Below are 27,322 nucleotides of genomic sequence, written 5' to 3'. Positions count from 1 at the left end.
AACAGTAATCTGGATAATATTGATTAATCCCTCAGGACGGAACGGTGGGGGTCGTGTGTGAAGCTTCCCACCTCATCACATGAAGTGGACGGCATGCCTTATAATTCCGTCCAGCAACATCTGTTGCTCTATTTAGCAAAATTCCCTTGCAAGCAAATTGTATGGACGACCTGACAGTTTGAATAATATTACCAACACCTTCCCTCTTACAGAACTCACCAGCTCTCTTCTTGCTGCTAGGCATCAGTGTGTAATAACGAAACACCTGTAATAATTAACACCTCATCGTTTCTCTAATTAGATAGTTAGCCTGAAAGGTTGGGAAATCCCTTGTAGAGCATGTCTTGAAACCCAACGGACTTTACAGGAGTGAAGGGGACACTTGTGATAAAAGGACTGGAGATCGCATCCCAATTTTGTCATCACCACACAACCCAATGGGCATATAATGTTAATCAATCATCCCTGCAACCTACACACACAACCTTCATGATCACATCTTCACCAAGGCTCAATATATCTTCATGACAGCTGTTCAACAGCTATGCATTCTACATTGGGCTACTTCTGAGGAAACTTTGGGAATTTTAATTGGTCTCAAATGCAGCAGCGAGAATGCTAGGATGGTTATCATTTGTTTCTAGGAACAGTGTGAAATGATAAACTTTAGTAAATAAGCTGTCGGAATTTAAAAAACATCTAAAGACCTATCTCTTCTGGTAGGCCTACCCAGCCAGTTTTGAGCATGAATTTTAAACTCGTGTCCTTATTTAATCTCTGTTCTGTGTATTTTTAATATGTATTTTATAGAAATACATTTAAATATGTGTATTTGTGGTATTTTTACAATGTTTATGTGTTTTAATTATCAAACCATGAGGAGAGGTGGGTAAGAAATATAATAATAGTAATAGTAATAATAGTAGTAGTAGTAGTAGTAATAACAATAACAATAATAATAATAATAAACTGCAAAAGGCCACCTGACTTGGATCTGCGTGCATCATTCAAAAATACATCACACAGTCCTAGACGCTTGGGAAGTGTTCGACTTGTGATTTTGTGATACGAAATCCAGCACATAGATCTTGTTTGCTGTGACATACTGTGCTTTCGTGTCAATAATAATAATAATAATAATAATAATAATAATAAGGCTCTGGCATAAACCAGTACAGATAGTCCACGTGGTCATCGGCACACTGGGTGCCATGCCAAAAGATTTCAGCTGGCATTAGGAAACAATAAACATTGACAAAATCGCGATCTGTCAACTGCAAAAAGCCCCCTTACTTGAATCTGCACACATCATTCAAAAATACATCACACAGTCCTAGACGCTTGGGAAGTGTTCGACTTGTGATTTTGTGATACGAAATCCAGCACATAGATCTCGTTTGCTGTGACATATTGTGTTTTTGTGTAAAATAATAATAATAATAATAATAATAATAATAATAATAAATGTTGTTGTTGTTGTATTGTGGAAGGCTTTCATGGACGGAATCACTAGGTTGTTGTGTGCTTTCCGGGCTGTATGGCCATGTTCCAGAAGCATTCTCTCCTGATGTTTCACCTGCATGTATGGCAGGCATCCTCACAACCTCTGCCATAGATGCAGGTGAAATGTCAGGAGGAAATGCTTCTGGAAAATGGCCATGCAGCCTGGAAAACACACAACAACCCATTATTATTATTATTATTATTATTATTATTATTATTATGTTTCTATTTTATTTATAGAAATAGTTACCTAGAGCTCCAATGTCTATAAAGGTGATACATGGCTCTTCTTCTACTCACTTGGCCCTCAAAACAACACTATGAGGAGACAGAGAGAAGGAGCAAGACAGAGATGAGTGCATTGTCATCCACCAAGTTCTTGGCTCCATGGGGACTGAAATCTAGATATCCGAAATCCCAATTCAAAAACAACCAGGCCATACTGATCTAGGCCCTGATTTGGGACTGAATTAATGTATCAGTCTGTCTACATGCTGAGATAATAAAATCCATTCTGACTGTCTCTAAGAGCCAGTGTTGCATAGTAGTTTGAGCACTGGTCTACAACTCTAGGGACTATGGAAATCCAGTGGGCGACAGTGAGGAAATCACTCTGTCAGCCTCAGAGGAGGCAAGGCCTGCATCAATAGTTTAGTGTCTAGATCTAGGGAAGAAATGCTACCCCTCTATTCTGCCTTGGTTAGACCACACCTGGAATATTATGTCCAATTCTGGGCACCCCAATTGAAGAGAGATATTGACAAGCTGGAATATGTCCAGAGGAGGGTGACTAAAATGATCAAGGGTCTGGAGAACAAATCCGAAGAAGAGCGGCTTAAAGAGCTGGGCATGTGAGAGGAGACATGATAGCTATGTATAAATATGTGAGAGGAAGTTACAGGGAGGAGGGAGCAAGCTTGTTTTCTGCTTCCCTGGAGACTAGGACGCAATGGAACAATGGCTTCAAACTACAAGAAAGGAGATTCCATCTGAACTTGAGGAAGAACTTCCTGACTATGAGAGCTGTTCAGCAGCGGAACTCCCTGCCATGGAGTGTGGTGGAGGCTCCTTCTTTGGAGGCTTTTAAGCAGAGGCTGGATGGCCATCTGTCAGGGGTGCTTTGAATGCAATATTCCTGCTTCTAGGCAGGGGGTTGGTCTGGATGGCCCATGAGGTCTCTTCCAACTCTATGATTCTATGATTCTAAGAGCAAACCCCTCTGTAGAAATCTTTCCAAGACAACCTTGTACTAGGTTCAGAAACCACTTGAAGGTGCACAATAACAATATGTCTCCAAAGTGGAGTGAAAGGACATTTGTAGTAATTTCAGTTAAATTATGCATTTTTCAACTCTGGAAAACTTACGTTGGCCCTGTCTTTGCAACATTTTGTCCTTAGCACAATTTTTAAAATATGCAGCTGTTAAGCCTCTTAACTGACCTGTTTTTGGTTCCACTTAAAATCAGGAATGAGGATAAAACCATTGATTGGATCCGGATTTTCGTAGATTATTCGATCAGCTTCAGCCTTCTTCTCTAAAATGTTGTATACCCACTAGAAGATATAAATGGGGTTTAAAAACAGATATTGCTAAATATTTCTCAGTATTAGCAAAGTTGTTTGAAAATAACTCCCAGCATTCCTTTTTAAAAAAATTATTTATTGATTATTTAGGGGGGGGGGAAGGGGGGAGAAAGGGAAGAAAAAGGAATGAAGAAAAAAAGGGGGAGTAGAAGGGGGTAGGTAAAAAGAGGTAGGAAAATTAGATTGGTAAAAAGAAGAAAGGGGAAGGAGACTAACTGTGGTAAAAAGGGATACGGAGGTATCCTTACTAATGCGAGTGGGAGTAAAAGGGCTAAAGGGGAATGAAAGGGAAAAAATTGAAATAAAAAATAAAAATAAAAAAATATAAAAAAGAGACGGAAAAATGGGGAAAATGGTAGAAAAAGTATTATATACATATATTTATTTATTTATTTATTTAAAAGTTTTGTATATTGACCTTCTCACCTCTCTTGAGGGACTCAGACCGGTTTCCAACCATAATATCACATACAGTCAATAAAACATCATAATTCATGTTACAATAAAACATTAAATCAGCAATTACATACAATAAATACAGTGGTCAGTCGTCACACTAAAATCGGTGTTCATCATCCTCCATCCATATCTCAGAGTGTTGGCTCACTTGTCGAATTCCTGTCTCCATAACCATGTCTTCACCTGCTTCCTGAATGTCAGGATAGAAGGGGCGGTTCTGATCTCCAGTGGGAGAGAGTTCCAGAGTCGAGGGGCCACCACCGAGAAGGCCCTGTCCCTCGTCCACACCAGACGTGCTTGCGAAGTCGATGGGACCAAGAGCAGGGCCTCTCCAGATGATCTTAATAATCTTGATAGTTCATAGGGGAGAATACGTTCGGAGAGGTAAACAGTGTGTGTGCATATATATATACACATACACATACATACATACATACACACACACACACTCCCAGCATTCCTTACAATGGCTGTGCCAGCGGGGGCACCTTGAAGGTACAACACAACATCTAACTTTATCTACCCCTTCCCTCATCCATGTTTTTATTATTCTACTTTCTGCTCACTGAAACATCATTTCAGGTCCTGGCATTAAATGGAAATAAGTCCCGTTTTTATCCACGGAAGAACCAAATACATTCAAAGCTAATGAAAATTACAGTTAAATATCTATTAGGCAATCAAATGCCTTGCATTTGGGTTCTCGAAAATCACTAAGGGACAAGAAAGAATTAAACCATTCATGTACCACCGTTGCTATTCTGGCCGTAGAAATTAGGACATGTTTTGCTTTGATTTTTGTCTAATAATGTGTGCGTTTGCCTTTTAGGATGAATATGCTGCTTTTGGAAGAAATATCCTTGCTTTAACAGATACTTAAATAGTTTGTTTCGAAAGAACAATTGCAACACTTCTGGTAAGCAACCACAGAACAATTGCATAAGAGAAGCTGGAAAGGAAAGGCCTTGGAACTTGAATTTGCAGAAGGCGAATGCCTTGAACACAACAGTGGGGGAAGAGAGAAGAAGAAGAAGAGATCATTTGTAAAATAGAAAGATAAATGTCTTTTTCAGAGGAATGGCTCGTTGAACAAGAGTAACCCCACAGTTTTGGCATGGCAAACAAATATTCCATAACTTTGAACTTTGGGGGAGCAATTCCATGTTAATCCAAATTGAAGTACTCTCTACTAGTGTTGTGAATTTTTATCAAATTGCTATTTGTTTTAGTTTGTTTCATTCGTAGCGCCCCCCTCCCCCTCATTTTTGTGCGCCTTCTGCAAATGGGCACCTTTTCGAAGGAGCTTTTTTGTTCTGTGTCTGAAAGAATGAACATTTTCAAAACACTGGCCAACATGGGCAGGCTTCCCAGGTTCCCCTTCCCCTTCGTTTTATGGCTAGAGGAGTGAAAATCACCACACATGGAGGGCACATCTCCCACTCTTAGCCCGCCAAGTTTTATAACGTTTGGGTCATCCCCCAGTATTTAGGGATTTTTTTTCTTTCTATCAATAAAATCTTTTTAAAAACATCCCCCCTTTCCCCCACTGGCCTCGCCCTTTAACTTCTCCAGGAGAAGCAGCAGGAGGGAGGCAGGGCAGGGCACCATTCCTTCCTTCCAAATGTCAAAGATGCTCCACACACCACACACACAACCCTGTGCCCACTCCAGCCCCTCCAACTGAGTTTAAAGACAGAGCTTAAGATAGCACTAATTCTGAGATTTTCCCCCTCCTTCTGCAGAAGATGACTGAGTTTAAATACAGGGCTTAAGATTCCAGTATTTCTGTGATGCTTTCCCCTTTGTCTGCAGAGCGGCGGTGGGTGAGGTGAGGCAGGCAGTCGGCAGGCGAGGTGGACGGCATTCTTATTCTCCTATTGGCCCAACAAACAGGGCCATGCTCAGTAGGCTGTGTGAGGAGTGCCATATGGCCCAAAAATAAGGCAAATAGATGATAACTATTCATGCTATGTTGGTGGGGACGAGAGAGGGCATTCTCGGTGGTGGCCCCCTGTCTCGGGAACTCCCTCCCCAGGGAGATTAGGCTGGCACCCTTCCTAGCCACATTCTGCAAGGAATTAAAGACGTGGATGTGCTTTCGATGGACGACTCCTATGACAAATGGCCTGTATCATGACTTGAATTGTCATTCAATCTGATGTCCTATATTATATTAACTGATCTTGTTAATTTGCTCTGTTTCCATGATATTTCCTATGCCATTATACGTTGTTATCTACCTTACTAAACCACTTTATCCTTTAACTAGTTCACGTAGTGGTTTTCCTCCCCCCTCCAAAATTTGTCTGCTGTTAGGGTTGTTGCTAGCTATTTTTGTTATGTTGTTTTACGCTGTTTTTATGCCGTTTTAATTGTTATTGCTTTATTTTAATTGTATTATGCCTTGGGGTTGGGCCCTATGTAAGCTGCCCTGAGTCCCTTCGGGGAGATGGAGGCAGGGTAGAAAAATAAAGTTCTTCTTCTTCTTCCATAGGGGGCTACCATTTTGTGCCCCCGGATGAAACAAAAGAAATGAAACCACGAATGAAACAAAAGAAACAAATAGCACACACAGGACTACTGTCCACTCATGCAATAGGACCTGTCAGTCAAAGTAATATAAGCTCCATTGATTGCAATGGTCAACAGCAGCTGGGACAATCTTTTGATTTGGTCCCTTGGGCTCTGAATTGTGGCTGTGTGAGGAACAGCAACAATATCCTGGACCTCTGGCAAGGTGTTGGGAAGAAATTATACTTCATTAGTAATTAAAAATGTAGTTTGTGCATGTGCAAAGTGCAACACCTCCATAAGGGAAGATTTATCTGGTTGAATGTGGGAAAAGGTCTACAATCTCCTCTGCATGAAACAACCAACAATTGCAGATTCTCTCTAGAAAGGACTTAAGAAGTTAAGTGTAAAGCCAGGGTTACAATGTTGTGGAAGAGAGAGATAGAAGGAAGATAGGATTTGCTGAAGATAGGATTTACTGAAGAAGCAAAAAATAGCAGCTTGGAGTCTCTCTTATCTGTGTTTACAAATGTGTATGGCGCAGGTCAAATAGTCTTCCTCCTCCTCACCCCAAAATGGGACTTTCTCTATCAAAACACTTTGCAGAAATATTAACGAATTAATTAATCATAACATCAAAGTGGTATCGTGTTTCTGAAACAATTATGTTCCACTTTGTGCAATCTGCAAGCACGTCTCCCATGAGAGCCATCTTTATTCCTTTAAGATGCAAATGCTTGTGTGCTTTTCAATTGAAATGCAGGGAAAGAACACAGGTACTTAGGAGGATGAGGAGCCTCCCAAAAGTCTCACACAACCAAAAGAAAATACACTTATAATGAAAGAGACAGAAACAGTAGCTCAATGATAGAGCGCATGCATTATCTTGGAAGGGGGGAAGAAACAATCTGTGACATGTAGAGCCAAAATGGGGCTTCCCACACTTGGGGAAAAAGGAAGAGGACAGAAGCCACCAGGAACAAAAAAAATTAAATAGGTTGCAGGAACTGTTTAAAACAACAGCAACACTCTTTCAAAACAGGAAATAGTCTTCCAGCCACGTCCATGGGAAGGGGTTTGTTTGGTGGTCCATACAGCCCTAAACACAATACAGTTGCTCCACTTTTTAAACAAACGTTTGACAAACCTGACCCCAAATTTGCTGCCTTGAATTCCCATTTTGAGAAAAATATATTTATACTACCAGTCCCCTGCCACGTGTTGCTGTGGCCCAGTCTGGTGATCTTGAAAATAAAGTAATGAGAAAGTGTTGGTTTCTAATATATGTAATTTCTTTATGCTTGTGAGTAAACAGTATTTCTTGTTGTTTCTTTGCCAGTGTTGATGTAGAGATTGTCTGTTCTGCCTACTCTGGAATAAGCAACATATAATTGTCATTTTTAGGGGCCCCTTTCAAATCTTTGATACTGCATCTGTCATATACATATGTGTGTGTGTGGCTGGATGGCCCTTTGTCAGGAGGGCTTTGATTATGTTTTCTTGCCCTGGTGAAGGGAGTTAGACTGGATGGCCTTAACACAGTATTTCTCAACCTGGGAAGTCAAGACCCCGGGGGGGGGGGGGTCATCAGGGGGGTGTCAGAAGGGTCACCAAAGACCACCAGAAAACACAGTATGTTCTGTTGGTCATGGGGGTTCTGTGTGGGATGTTTGGCCCAATTCCATCGTTGTTGGGGTTCGGAGTGCTCTTTGATTGTAGGTGAACCTAAGTGCTGTTCCAGCAGTCACCAGGCAATCCCTCTCCAATGCCAGAGATACAACTCAATGGTGTAACATTAGAAAATGTTGACCATTTCCGCTACCTTGGCATCCACCTCTCTACCAAAGTCAACATCGACACCGAAATACAACACCGCCTGAGCTCTGCAAGTGCAGCATTTTTCCGAATGAAGCAGAGAGTGTTTGAGGACCGGGACATCCATAGGGATACCAAGGTGCTTGTTTATAAAGCTATTGTCCTCCCAACCCTTCTATACGCCTGTGAGACGTGGACTGTCTACAGACATCACATGCAACTCCTGGAACGATTCCATCAGTGCTGCCTCTGGAAAATCCTGCAAATCTCTTGGGAAGACAGGCGGACAAATGTCAGCGTGCTGGAAGAAGCAAAGACCACCAGCATTGAAGCGATGGTCCTCTGCCATCAACTCCGCTGGACTGGCCATGTTGTCCGGATGCCCAACCTCCGTCTCCCAAAGCAGTTGCTCTACTCCAAACTCAAGAACGGAAAATGGAATGTTGGTGGACAGGAAAAGAGATTTAAAGATGGGTTCAAAGCCAACCTTAAAATCTCTGGCATAGACACTGAGAACTGGGAAGCCCTGGCTCTTGAGCGCTCCAGCTGGAGGTCAGCTGTGACCAACAGTGCTGCAGAATTTGAAGAGGCACGAATGGAGGGCAAAAGAGAGAAACGTGCCAAGAGGAAGGCGCATCAAGCCAACCCCGACCGAGACCGCCTTCCACCTGGAAACCGATGTCCTCACTGTGGGAGAAGATACAGATCAAGAATAGGGCTCCATAGTCACCTACGGACCCATCAGAATACTGATCCTGAAAGACTATCCTACTCGGCCAGTGAGGGATCGCCTAAGTAAGTAAGTAAGTATATTTTCTAATGCTTGGGTAACTTCTATTTAATTTCTCCAACCTCCCTCGCTTAATTTCCTCAAGCATACACATTTCCTTTCTATTAACCGTCTAAAAAACAGAAAAAGAAAGGAAAATTAAGAAACCAATTACCAATGTCAGTTTTATATATAATGCTACATATTTGTTACAAATACGACCTCTACAGAAATGATGCAATGTACAATGCTCTTATTCAATATCAGAAGTAAATTTAGTATATACAGAAAGCTATCAGATGCATGCTGAAATTGCATCAAAAAGGGCAAAACTCATAGTTAAATATTAATATTGATTTGTCTTTAAAAAACTAAATTGCAAAAGCATGACTGAAAAGAGCAAGTCAGTAGGGAAAAAAGAAAAGAAAGGCCTATCTGTTAACATGGCTATATGTCTTGGAAGGACTTTTGATTATAGACACAAGGGATTCATTTCAAACTCATCCAAAAAATGTTAGGCCTTGGGATGCTTGAACAAAAGATCCCACTTTAAACTTTCTTTCCCTTGATTTCTCACACAGTGGATAATCACTTCTGGAACAGAGGAACATTTCAGAATCAGTCTGAGTTAGATTATTGGGAGTCAGAAGATGGAATTTGGCATTCAAAGGCGAGGATTCAAAAATTATGTTGAGTATGCTCCAAGTTGCCAACTCAAAGATAAAGACACAAGGTCTCACACTCCTGCAACCTCCCTTTGATTCATGCACGGATTGCTTTGGATCATAGTTGTAACAAAAAAATGCATACCTGGATACTGAAACTCTGTGCTTCGATAAAAGGCAGAGTAATGTTTGTGTAATCCTCCCCAGACTCCTGGATAAGATATACTTCCTGATGCAAGTATTTCTGGATGTGTTTCTCTGATGCTGGGTACACCACCGTTGTTTTTATCTCTGGAATGGTAAAACACATACAAAGCATTATCATCTAAGAAACTTGTGTGCCAGCTGCGCCTGTACCTTGGGAAGTCTGACTTGGCTACGGTGGTCCATGCTCTGGTTACATCCTGTATAGACTATTGCAACGCGCTCTATGTGGGGTTGCCTGTGAAGACTGTCCGGAAGCTTCAAATGATCCAATGGACGGCAGCCAGGTTACTAACAGGAGCGGTGCTCAGGAAGCATACAACTCCTTTGTTGCGCCAGCTCCACTGGCTGCCAGTTTGTTAACAGGCACAATTCAAAGTGCCGGCTTTAGCCTATAAAGCCCTAAACGGTTCTGGCCCAACTTACCTGTGCGAACGCATCTCCCCCTATGAACCAGCTAGGATGCTAACATCATCTGGGAGGCCCTGCTTTCGATCCCACCTGCATCACAAATACGTTTGGCAGGGACGAGAGACAGGGCCTTCTCAGTGGTGGCCCCTCAGATATGAAATGCCCTTCCTAGGGACATTAGATCTGGCCCCTCTGTTTTAACATTCCGGAAAAAAGTCAAGACCTGGCTGTTTGAGCAAGCGTTTGGAAAGGCAGTGTAACAAACATAGGAATATGGAACAATTGGATGATGAGATCGGACTTCGTTTTTCACTAGGAGACATAAATGATTTATGTTTTACTGATTTTGTTATGGTTTTATATTATACTAGCCGTCCCTTGCCACACGTTTCTGTGGCCCAGTCTGTGTATATGTGTTTTGTGTGTATATATATGTGTATACATGTGTGTATATTTTTGTATATGTGTGTTTGCGTGTATATATGTGGTTTTACGTATGCATTGTAACATATTTTTTGTTTTTTGACTTTTTAAGTCCCTTCCGCTGTCTTTTTCAGTGTTTTTATGAGTGATGGTCACTCGTTGGCCTGAGAGGTGTATTGTGTTCAAATTTGGTGTCAATTCGTCCAGTGGTTTTCGAGTTATGTTAATCCACAAACAAACATTACATTTTTATTTATATAGATGTTAATGTTTTAAATGTTTTAAATATTTTATGATGTTGTTGGGCATTGAATTGTTGCCTCTGAAAACCAGCTGGAGTCGCCCATGGGCTGAGAAAGTCGGTATACAAATATAGTAAATAAATAAATAAATATCCTTCTGGATCCTTGATCATTTCCAGGAACTGCCTCACTGGAGTGAGTTCAACTGGCACACAAAGCTGACAATGACATGGTCACCTATATCCATTACTGAGAAGAATTCAAGTTAGCAATAAGTAATATCATGGGTGGTACTCCAGATGTTTTTGAACTGCAGTTAGAGTTAGGTGAGACCATAAGGACAATACACTCCTGCCATACAGTAATACACATCAAAGCACACTCGACAGATAGCCATCCAGCCTGTTTAAAAACTTTCAAAGAAGTTGACCCACCACACTCCAAGGTAACGTAGTCCAATGTTGAACTGTTCTACTGTCAGGAAATTCTTCCCCGTGTTCAGATGGAATTTCTTTTTCCTATAGTTTGAATTCATTGCTTCATGGAAAACATGCTGGCTCCATTTTCAACATGACATCCTTCAGATACATTCTCATGGCTCTCATTTCCCCTCTTAATGTTTTCTTCTCTAGGCAAAACGCACACGATTCATGTTTTCTAGACCTTTGCCCATTTTGGTAGCCCTCCACTGGACACGTTCCAACAATATGTGTCTTTTTAAAATTTTCCCATCACATTGTTCAAAATTAATATACATGGTTTCAAGTAATACCCCTATCCAAGGTTAGTTTCTTTCTCAGCCTTGTTGCTACTGATGTTTAGTAACATTAGCCATGTTGAGTATCTAATGCAGTGTTTCTCAGCCTGGGGGTCGGAACCCCTGGAGGGGTCGCAAGGCGGTGTCAGAGGGGTCGCCAAAGATCATCAGAAAACAGTATTTTCTGTTGGTCATGGGGGTTCTGTGTGAGAAGTTTGGCCCAATTCAATCATTGGTAGGGTTCAGAAAGCTCTTTGATGGTAGGTGAACTATAAATCCCAGCAACTACCACTCCCAAATGTCAAGGTCTGTTTTCCCCAAACTCCACCAGTGTTCTCAATTGGGAATATTGGGAATTCGTGCCAAGTTTGGTCCAGATCTATCATTGTTTGAGTCCACAGTGCTCTCTGGATGTAGGTGAACTACAACTCCAAAACTCAAGGTCAATGTCCACCAAACCCTTCCAGTATTTTCTGTTGGTCATGGTGGTTCTGTGTGGGAAGTTTGGCCCAGTTCAATCATTGGTAGGGTTCAGAATGCTCTTTGATTATAGGTGAACTATAAATCCCAGCAACTACAACTCCCACGGGATAAAATCAATCCCCCGCACCAACCCCACCAGTATTCAAATTTGGACATATTGGGTATTTGTGTAAATTTGGTCCAATGAATGAACGTACATCCTGCATACCAGATATTTACATTACGATTCACAACAGCAGCAAAATGACAGTTGTGAAGTAGCAACAAAAATAATTGTATGGTTGGAGGGTCACCATAACACGAGGAAGTGTATTAAGGGGTTGTGACATTAGGAAGGTTGAGAACCACTGGTCTAATGTATAGAAAGCCAAGGTAGAAATGTTAATGCTAGTGATGTTGGGAACAATGTTAAACATCATCACCATCATTACTATTTATAACTATGAACGTAGGAACTTTAGAGCAAAAAGTGTGGGAAGAGTGATTTGGATTTTCAAGACGAAATTGTTGAGGGTGCCTGATCAATGTTCCCTACAAAGGCAACATGATTGACGGAATATGATGTCCAAGTCAGCCCCTCCTCACAAAAGACTTCTCTCACCCTAGATGCTTAGGAATTCAGGACATTTTGTTCCCAATACATAATGGGTGGGAAGGGAAAACTTAGTGCAAAAAAAATTGCTTGACACATTCTTTTTTTGTGGCAGCACACAACAAAATCTGGATTTACAGGCCCACTTCCAAGGGAGAGGTTCTCAAATGTAAAGTGGACACAACTTAATGCAAGCAACACAGTCCATGGAGGAAACACTTGAACCAAATAAGACCCAAACGAGATGCCTAAAAACACGAGAGTGTTTGGAAGTGGACACATTTAACAGGTGGCTTGCTTGAACCAAGAAAAACTTCTATGTTTTTGGTTCCGTTCAGGACATGATTCATGTCAGCAGGTTTTCTTGTAGAAAATCCAGGCCTTGTACTCTATATTCTAGAAGCAAAACCTCTGCCTAGTACAGCGTTTTTCAACCTGGGGGTCGGGACCCCTGGGGGGTCATGAGGGGGGTGTCAGAAGGGTCATCAAAGATCATACGAAACAGTATTTTCTGTTGGTCATGTGTGTTCTGTGTGGGAAGTTTGGCCCAATTCTATCGCTGGTGGGGTTCAGAATGCTCTTTGATTGTAGGTGAACTATATATCCCAGCAACTACAATTCCCAAACACCAAGGTCTGTTTTCCCCAAACTCCACCAGCGTTCATATTTGAACATATGGAATATTTGTGCCAAGTTTGGTCCAGATCCATCATTGTTTGAGTCCACAGTGCTCTCTGGATGTAGGTGAACTATTTATTATTTCGGTTGCTTCTACCCCGCCCTTCTCACCCCGAAGGGGACTCAGGGCGGCTTACAAAAGCAAGGCACAATTTGATGCCTGCATCACATAACAACAATAAGACAAAATAACATCAATTAACAGAAAACAGCAATTCTAGCAATAACATCACTTAACAGAAACAACAGTTCTTGCAAGGCGAAAACAACCATAAAACCAGTAAAAGCAATAAAACCAATACAAACCATTTCTCCTCATTGACGGTCAACTACAACTCCCAAACTCAATGTCAATGCCCACCAAACCCTTCTAGTGTTTTCTATTGGTCATTGGAGTCCTGTGTGCCACATTTGGTTCAATTCCATCATTGGTGGAGTTCAGAATGTTATTTGATTGTAGATGAACTATAAATCCCAGCAATTACAACTCCCAAATGACAAAATCAATCTCCCCCAACCCCACCAGTATTCAAATTTGGGCATATTTGTGCCAAATGTTGTTAAGTGAATAAAAATACATCCTGCATATCAGACATTTACATTACAATCTATAATAGTACCAAATTACAGTAATGAAGTAGCAACGGAAATAATGTTATGGTTGGGTATCATCACAACATGAAGAATTGGAATAAGGGGTCACGGTATTAGGAAGGTTGAGAACCACTGGCCTAGTAAGAGGGAGTCCATACAATGGCCTATATCTTCCTTTTATTCATAGGGAAATTAGAAATTGTTGTCATATTGTGAGGCAACGTACAGTAACACAATAATTCAGCCTCCGCGGCTGGACTGTTTAAGACCTCAGGCATATCAGATGAGTGCAACTTTCTGGAAAGATGTAAATTTGGCTGCAACATCCTGGATTTGTGGCATTGTTGCTTAATTGCTGTTGTTTAATAATCTATTAAGATATATGACATCACTCCCAGAATTCTTAACTGCTTGCACTCAGCATGGAAAATGTATCTTGTTTACTAATAGAGTTATTTATTTTCTTCTTTTAACCTCTGATTCAGGATCAAGTATAAAACAACATTAGGACTCATCTGTTTTTAAATGGCATTTAACCAAGAAATATAATGTTGGTCATTGCATTTAATTTTTCTGACAACTTTCCAAGAAAAATGATGCCAAGAAGAGGAAGAAATTCTAACAAAAAAGACTGTCTTGTTTTAACATTTTGGGGGAGAATGTTCAGCAACTGGGGAAAGTCTGGTTTTTCCCCAAAGCTTTGGAAATCTTTGTCAAGGTAGTGCGTTTGGATGTCTTTAGAATTCTACTATCAACCAGAAAACCAAACTGAAAAGAGTATTGTATTAGAAACAAATACCATATATTCTGGTGTATAAAACTACTTTTTAACCCAAGAAAATCTTCTCAAAAGTCAGGGGCATCTTATATGTGGGAGTCGTCTTATACGCTGGAGTAGCCTTATGCATGGGGGTCATCTTATATGCGGGAGTAGTCTTATACGCCCGGAGTCGTCTTATAGAACGGGTGCTGAAACTTCCAATGCAGATTGGTGAATCTGTAGTTGCTGCATATTGTGGGGGGAGCTCAAAAATGGCAGTGGCTGCGTCTCTGCCATATGCAGGGACTGTATGAAAGCACTAAGGGCAACTGTTCTGTCGCGCGCTGGATCTGTAACAGCTGACTTTTCTATAGGACGTATACTTTAAGCCCGGTGGGAAGCCAGGGCGCCTCAAAGAGAGGTTCTCAGGGATTTTTTCTGAAGTTATGGTCTTTAGAGTCTTTAATGATACAACAAAGTCTTTATTATGGAACAAACAACACGTCTTCAATGGTTCAAACAACACTTCAAGGCTTTCTTAGTCCTCAATGGACTGGTACCTGACTTTGATTAGCTGTACTTTCTCTGTAGGAAAAAAAACCTATTTAATCTCTCCCAGGCTGTTTACTATCTATGCCTCATCGGTATGGGTCCTACTACCGATTCCAAATGCCTCTGGGTATCGAGTAGACCTACCAGCCGAAGCTTGTAGATATTTCAGATGGAGTTCCATGGATCTGTAGTGCTGTCCTCCCTCAGAGAATTCTTTGAAAACTTCAGGGCTGTTTTCCCTCTGATTGCTGTGAGGCTGAGAGGCTGTGAGCTCTCAGCCAGAGCCTTGGGACCCTTTCCCTGGAATTTCTGTTTCTGTTTCCCCAGATGTTCTTGAGAAAAGATGCCTTTCTACTGGACGAGCTGGTCTACGTCCTATAGTTTAGCTTCCTTATGTGAGACTGCCCAAAAAATGGCTCCTTTCCCTCCCAGAACCCTGAACAAGGGGCGGAACCAAAGCTTAATTATGATGGACAGGAGGCCTGCCCTATGACTGCAAACAGATAACAGAAAGAAAATAAAGTTGGAGCTCCTGGTACAGCCGTACCAGCACAGCGACGCTGTACAAGTATGGTAGAAGAAAATCCATTCACCAGGATTCGTGGACTTAATGCTGCCCCGATGGTGAGGTGAAGGGTCGCCTCACCAGCAAAGTGTAAGTGAAGGGCGGAGCAAGCTGCAGGCATCCAGGGTGCCCAGGGTATTGAAAAAAGAGATAGAGTGGCTCTGGGTCCAGAAAAACACACCTCTTTTACCTGTCTGGCCTGCCTTTGTGGCCTATTACCATACCTCCTGCTCTGCCTCTCAGATCTCGCTCCTGTAGTGCCGGAGTTTGCCAATGCCTGATTTAGAATCACAACACTCCAACCCCACACATTTTCTATGCATTTCTGTAAAGTTTTTTCTTTTCATTAAAAAACCAAAGAAGGAGCAAATATGAAAAGGCAACAGTATTTCAGCCATATATTGGTTTCCAATTGTGAATCTGACAGCTCTTATCAAAATGCAAAATGAACGAAATCCTCCCACTCCACCCCCATACCTGAGAAGAGCAACATACCTCTCCATAATAATTCTACCCACCAAATATTTTTCCTTCATTCCACAAATTGTTGGCCTTGCACATCTATATCTCTTCTATTTGCTGTCTTTGCACCCCCTTGGGTTGCAAGGAATTGCCTGCTCGCTTTTTTTTCTGAATGCTAATCTCTCTTTCTATAGATTCAACTGAAGTTTGAAGCTGAGGCAATTTGAGGACTCAAGAACAATTAAGGAAGGAGCAACAGTCTCATTAGGGAGGAAAACTTAAACCATAAGGACTTAAGTCCTGCTCCAAAATGTTACAATTCTGGGGGCTTAGGAGTGAATAAAGAATGAAAAAACAGATGTCAGGTAAAATGCATCTTTTCAGAATTAATGCAAACTCAAAGGAAAGATGGAACTAAAATTGCACCCATCCTAGTTCAATAAAAATGTGTTATCCCTGGGGTGTTGTAGGTTTTTTCAGGCATGTTCTAGAGGCATTCTCTCCTGACGTTTTGCCTACATCTATGGCAAGCATCCTCAGAGGTAATGTTGGAACTAGGAAAATGGGTTTATATATCTGTGGAATGACCAGGGTGGGACAAAGAACTCTTTTCTGTTGGAGCTAGGTGTGAATGTTTCAACTGACCACCTTGAATAGCATTTGATGGCCTGGCAGTGCCTGGGGCAATCTTTTGTTGAGAGGTGATTAGATATCCCTGATTGTTTCCTCTCTGTTGTTTTGCTGTTGTAATTTTAGAGTTTTTTTAATACTGGTAGCCAGATTTTGTTCATTTTCATGGTTTCCTCCTTTCTGTTGAAATTGTCCACATACTTGTGGATTTCAATGGCTTCTCTGTGTAGTCTGACATGGTGGTTGTGAGAGTGGTCTAGCATTTCTGTGTTCTCAAATAATATGCTGTCCCATTTTCCTAGTTCCAACAGACCTCACTACCTCTGAAGATGCTTGCCATAGATGCAGGCTAAACGTTAGGAGAAAATGCCTCTAGAACATGGCCATATAGCCCGATAAAACCTACAACACCCCAGGGTGTCTGCGCTTTACACCACTGGAGAAATTACACTGCTTAGCCAGTATTGCACCACCTGACATCCGCCGGGAAGTAGCAGCCAGTTGTGAAAGGACAAAGGCAGTGACATCTCCAGCTCATCCCCTGTTTGGGTATCAGCAAGCACATCAATGACTTAAATCAAGAAATAGTTTTCTAAGATCTACAGAGACACTCGTTGGAACACCTCAGCAAGCGAGAGTCCAAAAGTGGCAGGCTCAAACCCAGCACCTCAATCCGTGGGTGATACCAAATGAGAGACTCCCTTCTGGGCACAAAGAAGACTGGGCGACTTGGAAGGCATTGAACAGACTGCGCTCTGGCACCACGAGATGCAGCGCCAATCTTAAGAAATGGGGCTACAAAGTGGAATCCACGACATGCAAGTGCAGAGAAGAGCAAACCACAGACCACCTGCTGCAATGCAACCTGAGCCCTGCTACATGCACAATGGAGGACCTTCTTGCGGCAACACCAGAGGCACTCCAAGTGACCAGATACTGGTCAAAGGACATCTAATCAACTACCAAGTTTGCAAAATTTGTGTTTTTTTAATCTGTTTATTTGTTTTGTTCTATTAGAAATGTAATACAACGGTATGGTTGCTGATGACACTATAAAATAAAACCCCAGTGATTCTGGCCATGAAAGCCTTCGACAATACATGTGTTATCCCTCTCCCCAAGTAACTACACTCCTGAGGAAAAGTCGTATTGAGGATACAGAATACCTTTCAACATTTCAATGCCAAAATCCATTTTTCTTTGCTTCCCCTCCACATTTTGCCTGCAGGCTGAGCTGGCTACTGATGCAGATGTTTCCAGTATTCTAAGGGCAGTCTGAACTATTATAAATGGGGGGGGGGGGGCAGCTACCAGGCCAGACATTATTCTATTCCCGTAAGGCACTGTCAGGTTGTGCTGGCAATGGAGAGGGAACATCTAGATCTGTCTTGCCAGCAGACTCCAATTAGTGAGGCCAAAGTCAAGGGGATAATAACCCATGTGTGAGCGACCTTCAGCTTCCCAAATTGTAAACCAGCAACCAAACTGGAGGGGCCCCCGAAGGCATTTGCTCTAGGCTGCAAAATAATCAGGACACATGAGGCCAGAGGGACGGAAGAGGCACAAAGCTCATTGTTAACTTGCTTCATTTATAGCTCACACTTTCCTCCCCAGAATTCACTAAGATGCCTTGTGACCCTATTCAATGATGATCATCTTTTAGAATCCCGCAAGAGTAATGTAGACAAAACAAGAGGAAGTGCAGATACAGCAAGGTGACACTAATTGCCAGAACGCCTGTTGAGCATTTAGAGCAAGTTTACAGTAGCCAATATTAAATGCAGAAACTGTCTAACTTGAGATTGAAATTTCTGGCATGAACTTTCCATGCAAAGGGGATGAAGGCTTTGACTCCCAGAATCTGGTTGTTCTGACCTTGGGAAGAGTTAGCCAACTAAAACATTAAACCAACAAGGGAAACCAGGCAAGACAGGGAAGGATATCCCACTTAAGCTCTTCTAAGCTGGAAATGCAGGCGGTCTTGTTCCAAGACTTGCACTACAAGCCGATGCAATCAGGTGTAAATGCAATAAATGGAAAATATTTTTATATCTGAAAAAGCCATCAGATTTTGAAACAGGAACAGGGCACGGTTCCATTCATTCTGGAAAAATAATCAGAGAATTTCAGATGGAATTGATTTGCCCATATTGTTAAAAAAAAGTACACATGTCCTTTCTCAGTCTCTCTATATATAAATGCTCTGTGCATAATGAGTACCTTAAAAACAGAAGAACCAATGAACGAAATCACACCAAATTTGGCAACAAAACGTCTCACAACACAAGGAGTGACCATCACTCAAAAATTATGATTTTATAATTTGGGAGTTGTAGTTGCTGGGATTTATAGTTCACCTATAATCAGAGCATTCTGAACTCCACTAACAATGGAATTGCACCAAACTTGGCACACAGGACTCCCCTGACCAACAGAAAACACTAGAAGGGTTTAGTGGGCATTGACCTTGAGTTTTGGAGTTGTAGTTCACCTACATCTAGAGAGCACTGTGGACTCAAATAATGATGGATCTGGACCAAACCTGGCACAAATATTCCATATGCCCAAATGTGAACACTAGCCTATATAAATAAAAATGTAATCTTTGTTTGTGGGATTAACATAACTCAAAAACCACTGCACCAATTGACACCAAATTTGGACACATCATACCTATTTGTTGGCCTATCAGGCCAACGAATGCCCTCATTCATACAAAACACAGTGGGAGGGACTTAAAATGCCAAAACAATAAAAAATACAACGCATGCACAAAACCACAAATAAACACATATACACAAATATATACACACACAAAACACATATACACAGACTGGGCCACAGCAATATGTGGCAGGGGACAGCTAGTATATTAATATGGAGATTTCAAGGGCGGAGCTGTGTTAGGCCATCACAGCAGAAACAACAACAACAACAACAACAACACACAAATATTAACTGTTAAGGTAACACTAGGCTTAAAATTAAGGTCACCACTTTGCAGTTTGAAAACCATGGTGTCTCCCAGAAGAGATAGGACCACAAAGGTCAGCTTCATGGCTCCTTTTGAAGTAGTGTCAATCATACACACATCCTTTCATTGATTCCCAACTATTCCCGCTAGCAACTTAATTTTTCTCTTTGATCTTGTTTTCAGGATATCCATAGCCAGTTACAAGCAGTCTCCAAGTTAAAAACATCAGCCTTACATCTGGCTCATAGAATCATAGAGTTGGAAGAGACCTCGTGGGCCATCCAGTCCAACCTCCTGCCAAGAAGCAGGAAAATTGCATTCAAAGCAACCCTGACAGGTGGCCATCCAGTCTCTGTTTAAAAACCTCCAATGAAAGAGCTTCCACCACACTCCAGGGCAGAGAGTGCCACTGCTGAACAGCTCTGACAGTTAGGACGTTCTTCCTCATGTTCAGATGGAATCTCATTTCCTGTAGTTTGAAGCTATTGTTTGGCATCCTAGGCTCCAGGGAAGCAGAAAACAAGCTTGCTCCCTCCTCCCTATGACTTCCCCTCAAATATTTATACTTGGTTGTCATCATGTCCCCTCCCAACCTTCTCTTCTACAAGCTAAACATGCCCAGCTCTTTAAGCTGCTCCTCATATGGCTTGTTCTCCAGACCCTCAATCATTTTAGTCATCCTCCTTTAGTCCTAGATACAAACAGGGGTAAGACAACATGAGTTGCAAGGAAATCTACCCCAGAAAGGTACATTCACTCCTGAAGGAGTTATCATGGGAAAAATGTGTCTTCACTGAATCTTTACCATCAATCTTTGTTTCTACAAAAAGCCAAAATTTTCAAAAACCAACTGTCACAGGAACAGAAAGTGGGATAAAATCTTCTGATCAGAGGCAGAGACAGAAAAATAAATATTACAGGGATGTTATCCTTCCCTATGCTATCTACCCCCCCCCCCCAAAAAAAAACCCTTTTGCTGGAACTACACTTTAAAAATGTACCTGTTCCAACTTACATACAAACTCAAATTTAGAAGAAACCTATGGAATCTATCTTGTTCTGTAGGTCTGGACTGCCTTGGTTTCTTATGACTCTAACTTCATGATCCTTTAGTCAGCATAAATCTATTATTCTCAACCTTTGGCCTTCCAACTCCCTAGACTTTAGCTCCCATAAACTCTATAGACAAGATGCCCAAGATTGGGAACCTGTGGCCTAAGCCTCCATTTCCTTGACACCCCAAATGTCTCTGTCCCTTTGGGGAATTGTACAAGTTGTTATCCTACACATTTTGATGACTTCAGGTTGGAAGAAATTACCCTAGGCCCTGACTCAAAAAAATTCACTGTTTCCCACATTTTTTGTCTCCATGTGGTGGTGCAGCCAATATTCCATGTGGTAATGAATCGTAAATGCACATGAATAATGTCTTACTAACCTTAATAACAATTTGTTTCAAAACCAGCATTTCGTGATTCTCTTTTTACAGTTCACAGGCTAGGAGTCAGCTTGGCAGGCTGCACTTTTTCATTTCATGCCAAAAGCTAGCTTACTGCAATTTGCAGGAAAACCCTAATAACATTTTAAGAAATAGCCCCAAAACCACAAAAACAATCCGGTCCAGTTCCTAGTGGTCACATGTCCAAGGAAAAAGATCTCCCAGCCACTGGTTACACATTCTTTGGGACAAAGGCAAAGCTGTCTTAATACGCCACACCCAAAACAGAAGGACCAAATTCTTTGTGGTAGAGTCCTAGGCTGATAGAACAACATATATCACTTCTGACTCTGAGAAAGGAGTGATAATTATTCTGAGTGTTTGCTAATGGAGAGAATGTACAGATCTTGACAAAATACCTGTAAGGGGAAAACATTAATATAGCTGGGACAATTCATTGTGTTAAGCTACTTTTGAGGGGAATTGGTATTTTATTTATTTCTTTCAAACATTTTTACCCTGCCCTTCTCAACCCCTGGGAGGACTCAGGGCAGCTTACAACTGGCAACAATTCAATGCCGCTTCATAAAATACAATATATCAAATATAACAATTACAATCATGAACATTAAAATAAAAATTAAACAGTATACTTACCATCCATTTAGCTATTGCCAGTCTGGTAGCTATTTATCTAGCCATATACTAATGGTTATTCCGCTTCACTTATCCAAATCCAAATCCAAAGCCATAGTCAAATATAATAATAATAATAATAAAATAATAATAATCCTTTATTTATACCCCGCTAACATCTCCTGAGGGACTTGGTGCGGCTTAATAAAACTCAAAAAACAAGCAATAAACATTAAAACAATAGCAATAAACATTAGACAATAACACCACGGTGCATTTAAAACTAAGGCCGGGCCAAATGCAATGATTAAAAATCTTTAAAATGCTGGACATGACAGGTGAAATAGATAGGTTTTTGGAGATAGGTGTGGTGTGCAGACAATCTTAAATCTTTTCCTTTAACCTGACTGCCCGAAGGCCTGGTCCCACAACCACGATTTTACCTTCTTTCTGAAGGTGAGGAGGGATGATGATGATCTAATTTCCCCGGAAAGCGAATTCCACAGGCGGGGGGCTACCACCAAGAAGGCCCTGTCCCTCATCCCCGCCAAACATGTTTGAGACAAAAGTGGATCTGAGAGCAGGGTCTCCCCCACAGGATCTTAAGCTCCGAGATGGGACGTAGAAGGAGATATGTTCAGACAGGTATGCTGGACCCCGTATAGGGTTTTATAGGTCAAAACCATCACTTTGAATTGTGCTCGGAATTGTATTGGCAGCCAGTGGAGCTGACACAACAGGGGGGTAGTATGCTCCCTGTATGATGCTCCAGTGAGTAGTCTAGCTGCTGCCCATTGGACTAATTGCAGTTTGCAAACAGTCTTCAAAGGCAACCCCACATAGAGTGCGTTGCAGTAATCTATTCGGGATGTGACAAGAGCAACCTAAATTAGTTAAAAAACAAACATAATGAAATAATTAAAAACTCACTTGCCTACAATAGGAAGTGGTATAATCCACCCCACTGCCTTACTCGACCACCGTTCTGCAAGCTGGGCTGAATGCTCACCTCTTTTTAGTCTGGAAATAGAGAGGAGGCAGAGCAGCACAGAGGATGCACAGGGTGTCATGCAACATAAAGTCCTTAGTTTGAGCTTCAATATCCGTTTGCCAAGACCTTAGTTTGAACTGTGCCATCATATTACGAAAAATGATTACAAAGCCCACAACAACAACAAAAAACTCTTGGTGTCTTGGTTCTTAGGCCTGTTCCTGTGGTTAATTAGGGAACTGAGTCAGAAAATTGCATTGGACAGATCACATCTAGTTTCTTAGATATAGTTATCATGGCTTTTTTTTATGGTGGAGCAGATAACGATTGGTAGATGGAACATATTCTGTATGTTAAAAACTAGAGCTGGTAGGAGAAAACTGGTGCCATTTTTTGAATCAGTAGGCCAAATAAACCCAAAAACAGGGCCAACATTTGAGGCACCAAAATGTGTGTTGGGCAGTCTTATGACTCTAAGATGAGAAAACAGGAATTAAGTTTCAAAAGTACTGAGATGGAGGGAAATGAGACTCCACGCTTGCTGATAGTAGCACCTCCAGTCCCGACAACAACTTCATAACTCTCTCTCTCTCAAGTTTACTCAGCCAAACAGAAAAAGAAAAATAGGCACTATGATATCTGCCATTTCTTACTCATTTAGGTTGCAGCTTCAAGTAATCTATATATATAAAAAGAGAAAGGGCGTCCAATTGGATAGCAAAACACAAAAAAAAAACCCTGACAAAAATTTACTAAATTTACCATGCACATACCTCAACCCACAAGGTATGCACAAACCGATTCAAAATTCTAAAGAACATTTCGACACACTCACAACAACAAAAACCAACTGAGCATGCGCAAAGGCGCCCCGCCGCAAGAAAGGAAGGTAAAGAAGGAAGGAAGGAGAGAAGGAAGGATAGAAACTGTAAGAGAAGAAGTAAAAGAAGGAGAGAAGGAGAGAAGGAAAGAAAAAAAGCAGGGTAGAGAAGGAAGGAAGGAAGGAAGGAAGGAGAGAAGGAGGGAGAGAAAGAGGGAAGGAGAGAAGGAAGGAAAGAAAAGGGTAGAGAAGGAAGGAAGGGGAGAAGGAGGGAAAGAAGGAGGGAAGGAGATAAAGAAGAAAGAAGAGTAGAGAAGGAAGGAAGGAGAGGAGGGAGAGAATGAAATAAAAAAGTGAAAGAGGGGAGGAAGGAGAGAAGGAACGAAAGAAAGAAAGAGGGAGGGAAGGAAGGAAGGAAAGAGGGAGGGAAGGGTGGAACCAAAGAGCAAAAGAAGTGAGACATGTAGAGAAGGAAGGAAGAAGAAGGGAAAGAAAAAGAAAGAAAAAGAGGGAAGGAATGAAAGAGGGAGGAAAGGAAAGATAGGAAAAAAGGAGAGAAAGAGGGAGGGAAGGTTGGCCACAGCAACGCATGGCGGGTACAGCTAGTCTGATATAAATTTAGATAAAGGGCATTGGTGGGTGAAATGGAATGGGTACAGTGTATAGCTATCCAGGAATACCACATACAGTGAAAGTCAGACAGGCTGGCTTGTTTAATTATGGCTTTTCCAAGACTTTTCTTCAACATCTGTGAGAACATCCCAAGATTACTAGTTAACAAGTATGATTCAACAGGAGCAGGGAGTCGGGAGGGAAGAAAACTCAGACAAGAACTCACCCACACAGTCCAATTACAGATACTGATGAGATTTTACTTACAACCACAAATAATTTCTGTACATTGGAGTCCTAATGTGACAATACATAGAAGGTTTTTTTTTTCTTTAATTGCTAGCTATTTAGCCAAGAGGCACTTATATTTTTATTCCAGAAAGAGACAAAATAAAACAAATCTGGTTTGAATGATAAAGAGCTTTCTATGGAGCCCCCGGTGACGCAGTGGATTAAACCCATGTGCCGGCAGGACTGAAGACTGACAGGTCGCAGGTTCGAATCCTGGGAGAGGCGGATGAGCTCCCTCTATCAGCTCCAGCTTCTCATGCGGAGACATGAGAGAAGCCTCCCACATGGATGATAAAAACATCAAATCATCCGGGCGTCCCCTGGGCAACGTCCTTGCAGACAGCCAATTCTCTCATACCAGAAGCGACTTGCAGTTTCTCAAGTCACTCCTGACACGATAAAAAAAAAGGGTCAGCCGAAAGGCAGGGTATGAGAGAGAGAGATATTTGCAGGGGCCTAGGAGTTATCTGTCAAAGAATAAATACCTGGAGAATAGACTAAGGTAAGCAGCACATAGGTCCCCTGATCACAGTTGCCTTTGCTATCTGTATAAATAAAAATGTAGTGTTCGTTTGTGGGATTAACAGAACTCAAAAAGAATTGGATGAATTGCCGCCAAATTTGGCCACAAGACATTTACTACCCCAAGGAGTGACTACCGCTCAAAAAAATTGATTTTGTCATTTGGGTAGTTGCTGGGATTTATAGTTCACCTACAATCCAAGAGCATTCTGAACTCCACAAGTGATGGAATTGAACCAAATGTGGCACACAGGACTCCCATGACCAACAGAAACACTAGAAGGGTTTAGTGGGTATTGACCTTGAGTTTGGGAGTTGTAGTTCACCTACATCCAGAGAGCACTGTGGACTCAAACAATGATATATCTGAACCAAACTTTGCACAAATATTCCATATGCCCAAATATGAACACAGATGGAATTTGGAGGAAATGGACCTTTACATTTGGGAGTTGTAGTTACTGGGATTTATAGTTCATCTACAATCAATGAGCATTCTGAACCCCATAAACTTCCCACACAGAACTCCCATGACCAACAGAAGATACTTAAGGTCATCCGGTCCAATTCCCTTCACGAGGGCAAGAAAACGTAATCAAAGCCCTCCTGACAAAGAGCCATCCAGTCATAGATATATATATATATGATTCACACACACATAGATATAGTATCACAGATTTGAAAGGGACCCCTAAAGAAGGGCAATTATATCCTTTTATATCTATCCTTGTAAAACTTATTTATTTAGACTGGCATTTGAATCTTGCTGATTGAAATTTTATTTTATTTTAAATGTAATGTTTCGCATATGTATATTGTAAACCGCTCCGAGCCTTCGGGGAGTAGCGGTATATAGAATTGATAAATAAATAAATAAATATGTTGCATGTTCCAGAGTAGGCAAACCAGATACTCTCCACATCAACATTGACAGAGAAACAACAAGAAATACTGATGATGATGATGATTATTATTAAGCCTCCATTTCCCTGACATTTCCCTGACTTTCTATTACTTTATTTTCCAGATCACCAGACTGTGTGGCAGGGGACGGCTAGTAAGATATATTTTCATTTAAGTTCCATCCCAGATTTGCCTATACTTATCAAGTACCACACACGGATATACAAATAACAAGAACAACAACAGCAGCAGCAGCAAATTTATTCTTGTATCCTGCCACCATCTCCCAAAAGGCATTCGAGGCAGATTACACATGGCACAAGGTGTCTCAAACCAGAACATAAAATGAAACACAATTTAAAATACAATTAAATAAAACATACAGGCATATAAAACAACAACTAACAATCAATTAAAACACACCCTTATCAGTCAGTGGCAGTAAGCTACTGTAAATGTGGCCAGGCTGTAAACAATCAAACAGGGAATGGGTTAAGTACAAAGCTATACATCCTATTTTGTGTTTCTTTGTGGTGTTATACTTCTTCTTCTTTGGCAATGCATACATTCAACTTTCCCCTAGGTGATTATCTTATTTTTATTCTCTGTGTTAGATGTAGTAATGGTGGAGCCAGATTCGAAAAACCCGAATGTTTCCCCAGGTCGTGCTAAGGAGGATTTAGATTCCCCCAAAAGCCAAGATCCTTTAAGCATGGCAAAATTGCATGCAGCTGTGTGCAGCTGCTTACATAAATCGGCATAATGGGATTCTAATATTCACCCGCGCCTGATTTTTGCAAAGCATTAACCACCTGGTGTTTCTCCTGGATCTACAGCACTGCTCTCTGACTAAACTGGATTAGATTGCCTCGCACTGGAAACCGCTCCTACTGTTCATCAAATGTGTGCTGCCATAATAAGGAAGAATGACAGACCCTGGATGCAGGCCTGAAAGAAACCAGATGTTAAGCAAAACAAATGGACTTAAGCAAGTTAAATATTATTAAGAACCATGTTGTTTAGCGGATATGACATTCACCGATGGATTGTGCAGCATGATGTTGTTTTGATATATATTAGGCTACTACTAGTTGCAGACTTTTTTCATCTCTTGTTTTAAAAGAAGGAGCTGAGGTTCTCCAGCTTGGGTTGAGCTGGCATTTCCAGATTTTCGATTTGCACTGGATTTTCTCCAAAAAAACAGAATAGGTTTAAAGGGTATTTGAGTGAGGCAAGAAGTCTATTTAAGGTAGCACTGGTTTCAGGGAAATCAATTCTAACTGGCTTGAGAGGGAGCCATACCCATGGATTAACCATAGCTGGATCCCAGTGCCCTTAGTTCAAAGTCAATTCACAAGAATTAAAAAGAACTAGCCATCCCCTGACACGCATTGCTGTGGCCCAGTCTGTGTATATGTATTGTGTGTGTGTATGTGTGTGAATATCTTTGTATATATGTGTATAAGTGTGGTTGCA

The 27,322-nt window shown here is 41.3% G+C and overlaps 1 protein-coding gene across 1 annotated transcript in view; it reads right to left on the bottom strand.

The window, feature by feature from the left end:
* The window catches only part of DCPS (decapping enzyme, scavenger), a 64,045-nt gene that overhangs the window by 15,135 nt on the left and 21,588 nt on the right, over positions 1 to 27,322 (bottom strand). The window contains exons 3-4 of the mRNA XM_060787390.2: positions 9,452 to 9,597; positions 2,944 to 3,057 (exon numbers count right to left, since the gene is read on the bottom strand). Coding sequence (XP_060643373.2) covers positions 2,944 to 3,057; positions 9,452 to 9,597 — 260 coding nt within the window. The remainder of the gene's footprint in view (positions 1 to 2,943; positions 3,058 to 9,451; positions 9,598 to 27,322) is intronic.

Source organism: Anolis sagrei, chromosome 7, assembly GCF_037176765.1.
Source record: "Anolis sagrei isolate rAnoSag1 chromosome 7, rAnoSag1.mat, whole genome shotgun sequence".
NCBI classification, from domain to species: Eukaryota; Metazoa; Chordata; class Lepidosauria; order Squamata; family Dactyloidae; genus Anolis; species Anolis sagrei.
Note: the sequence above shows the minus strand (reverse complement) of the source record. Positions and strands in the feature narration are given on the sequence as shown.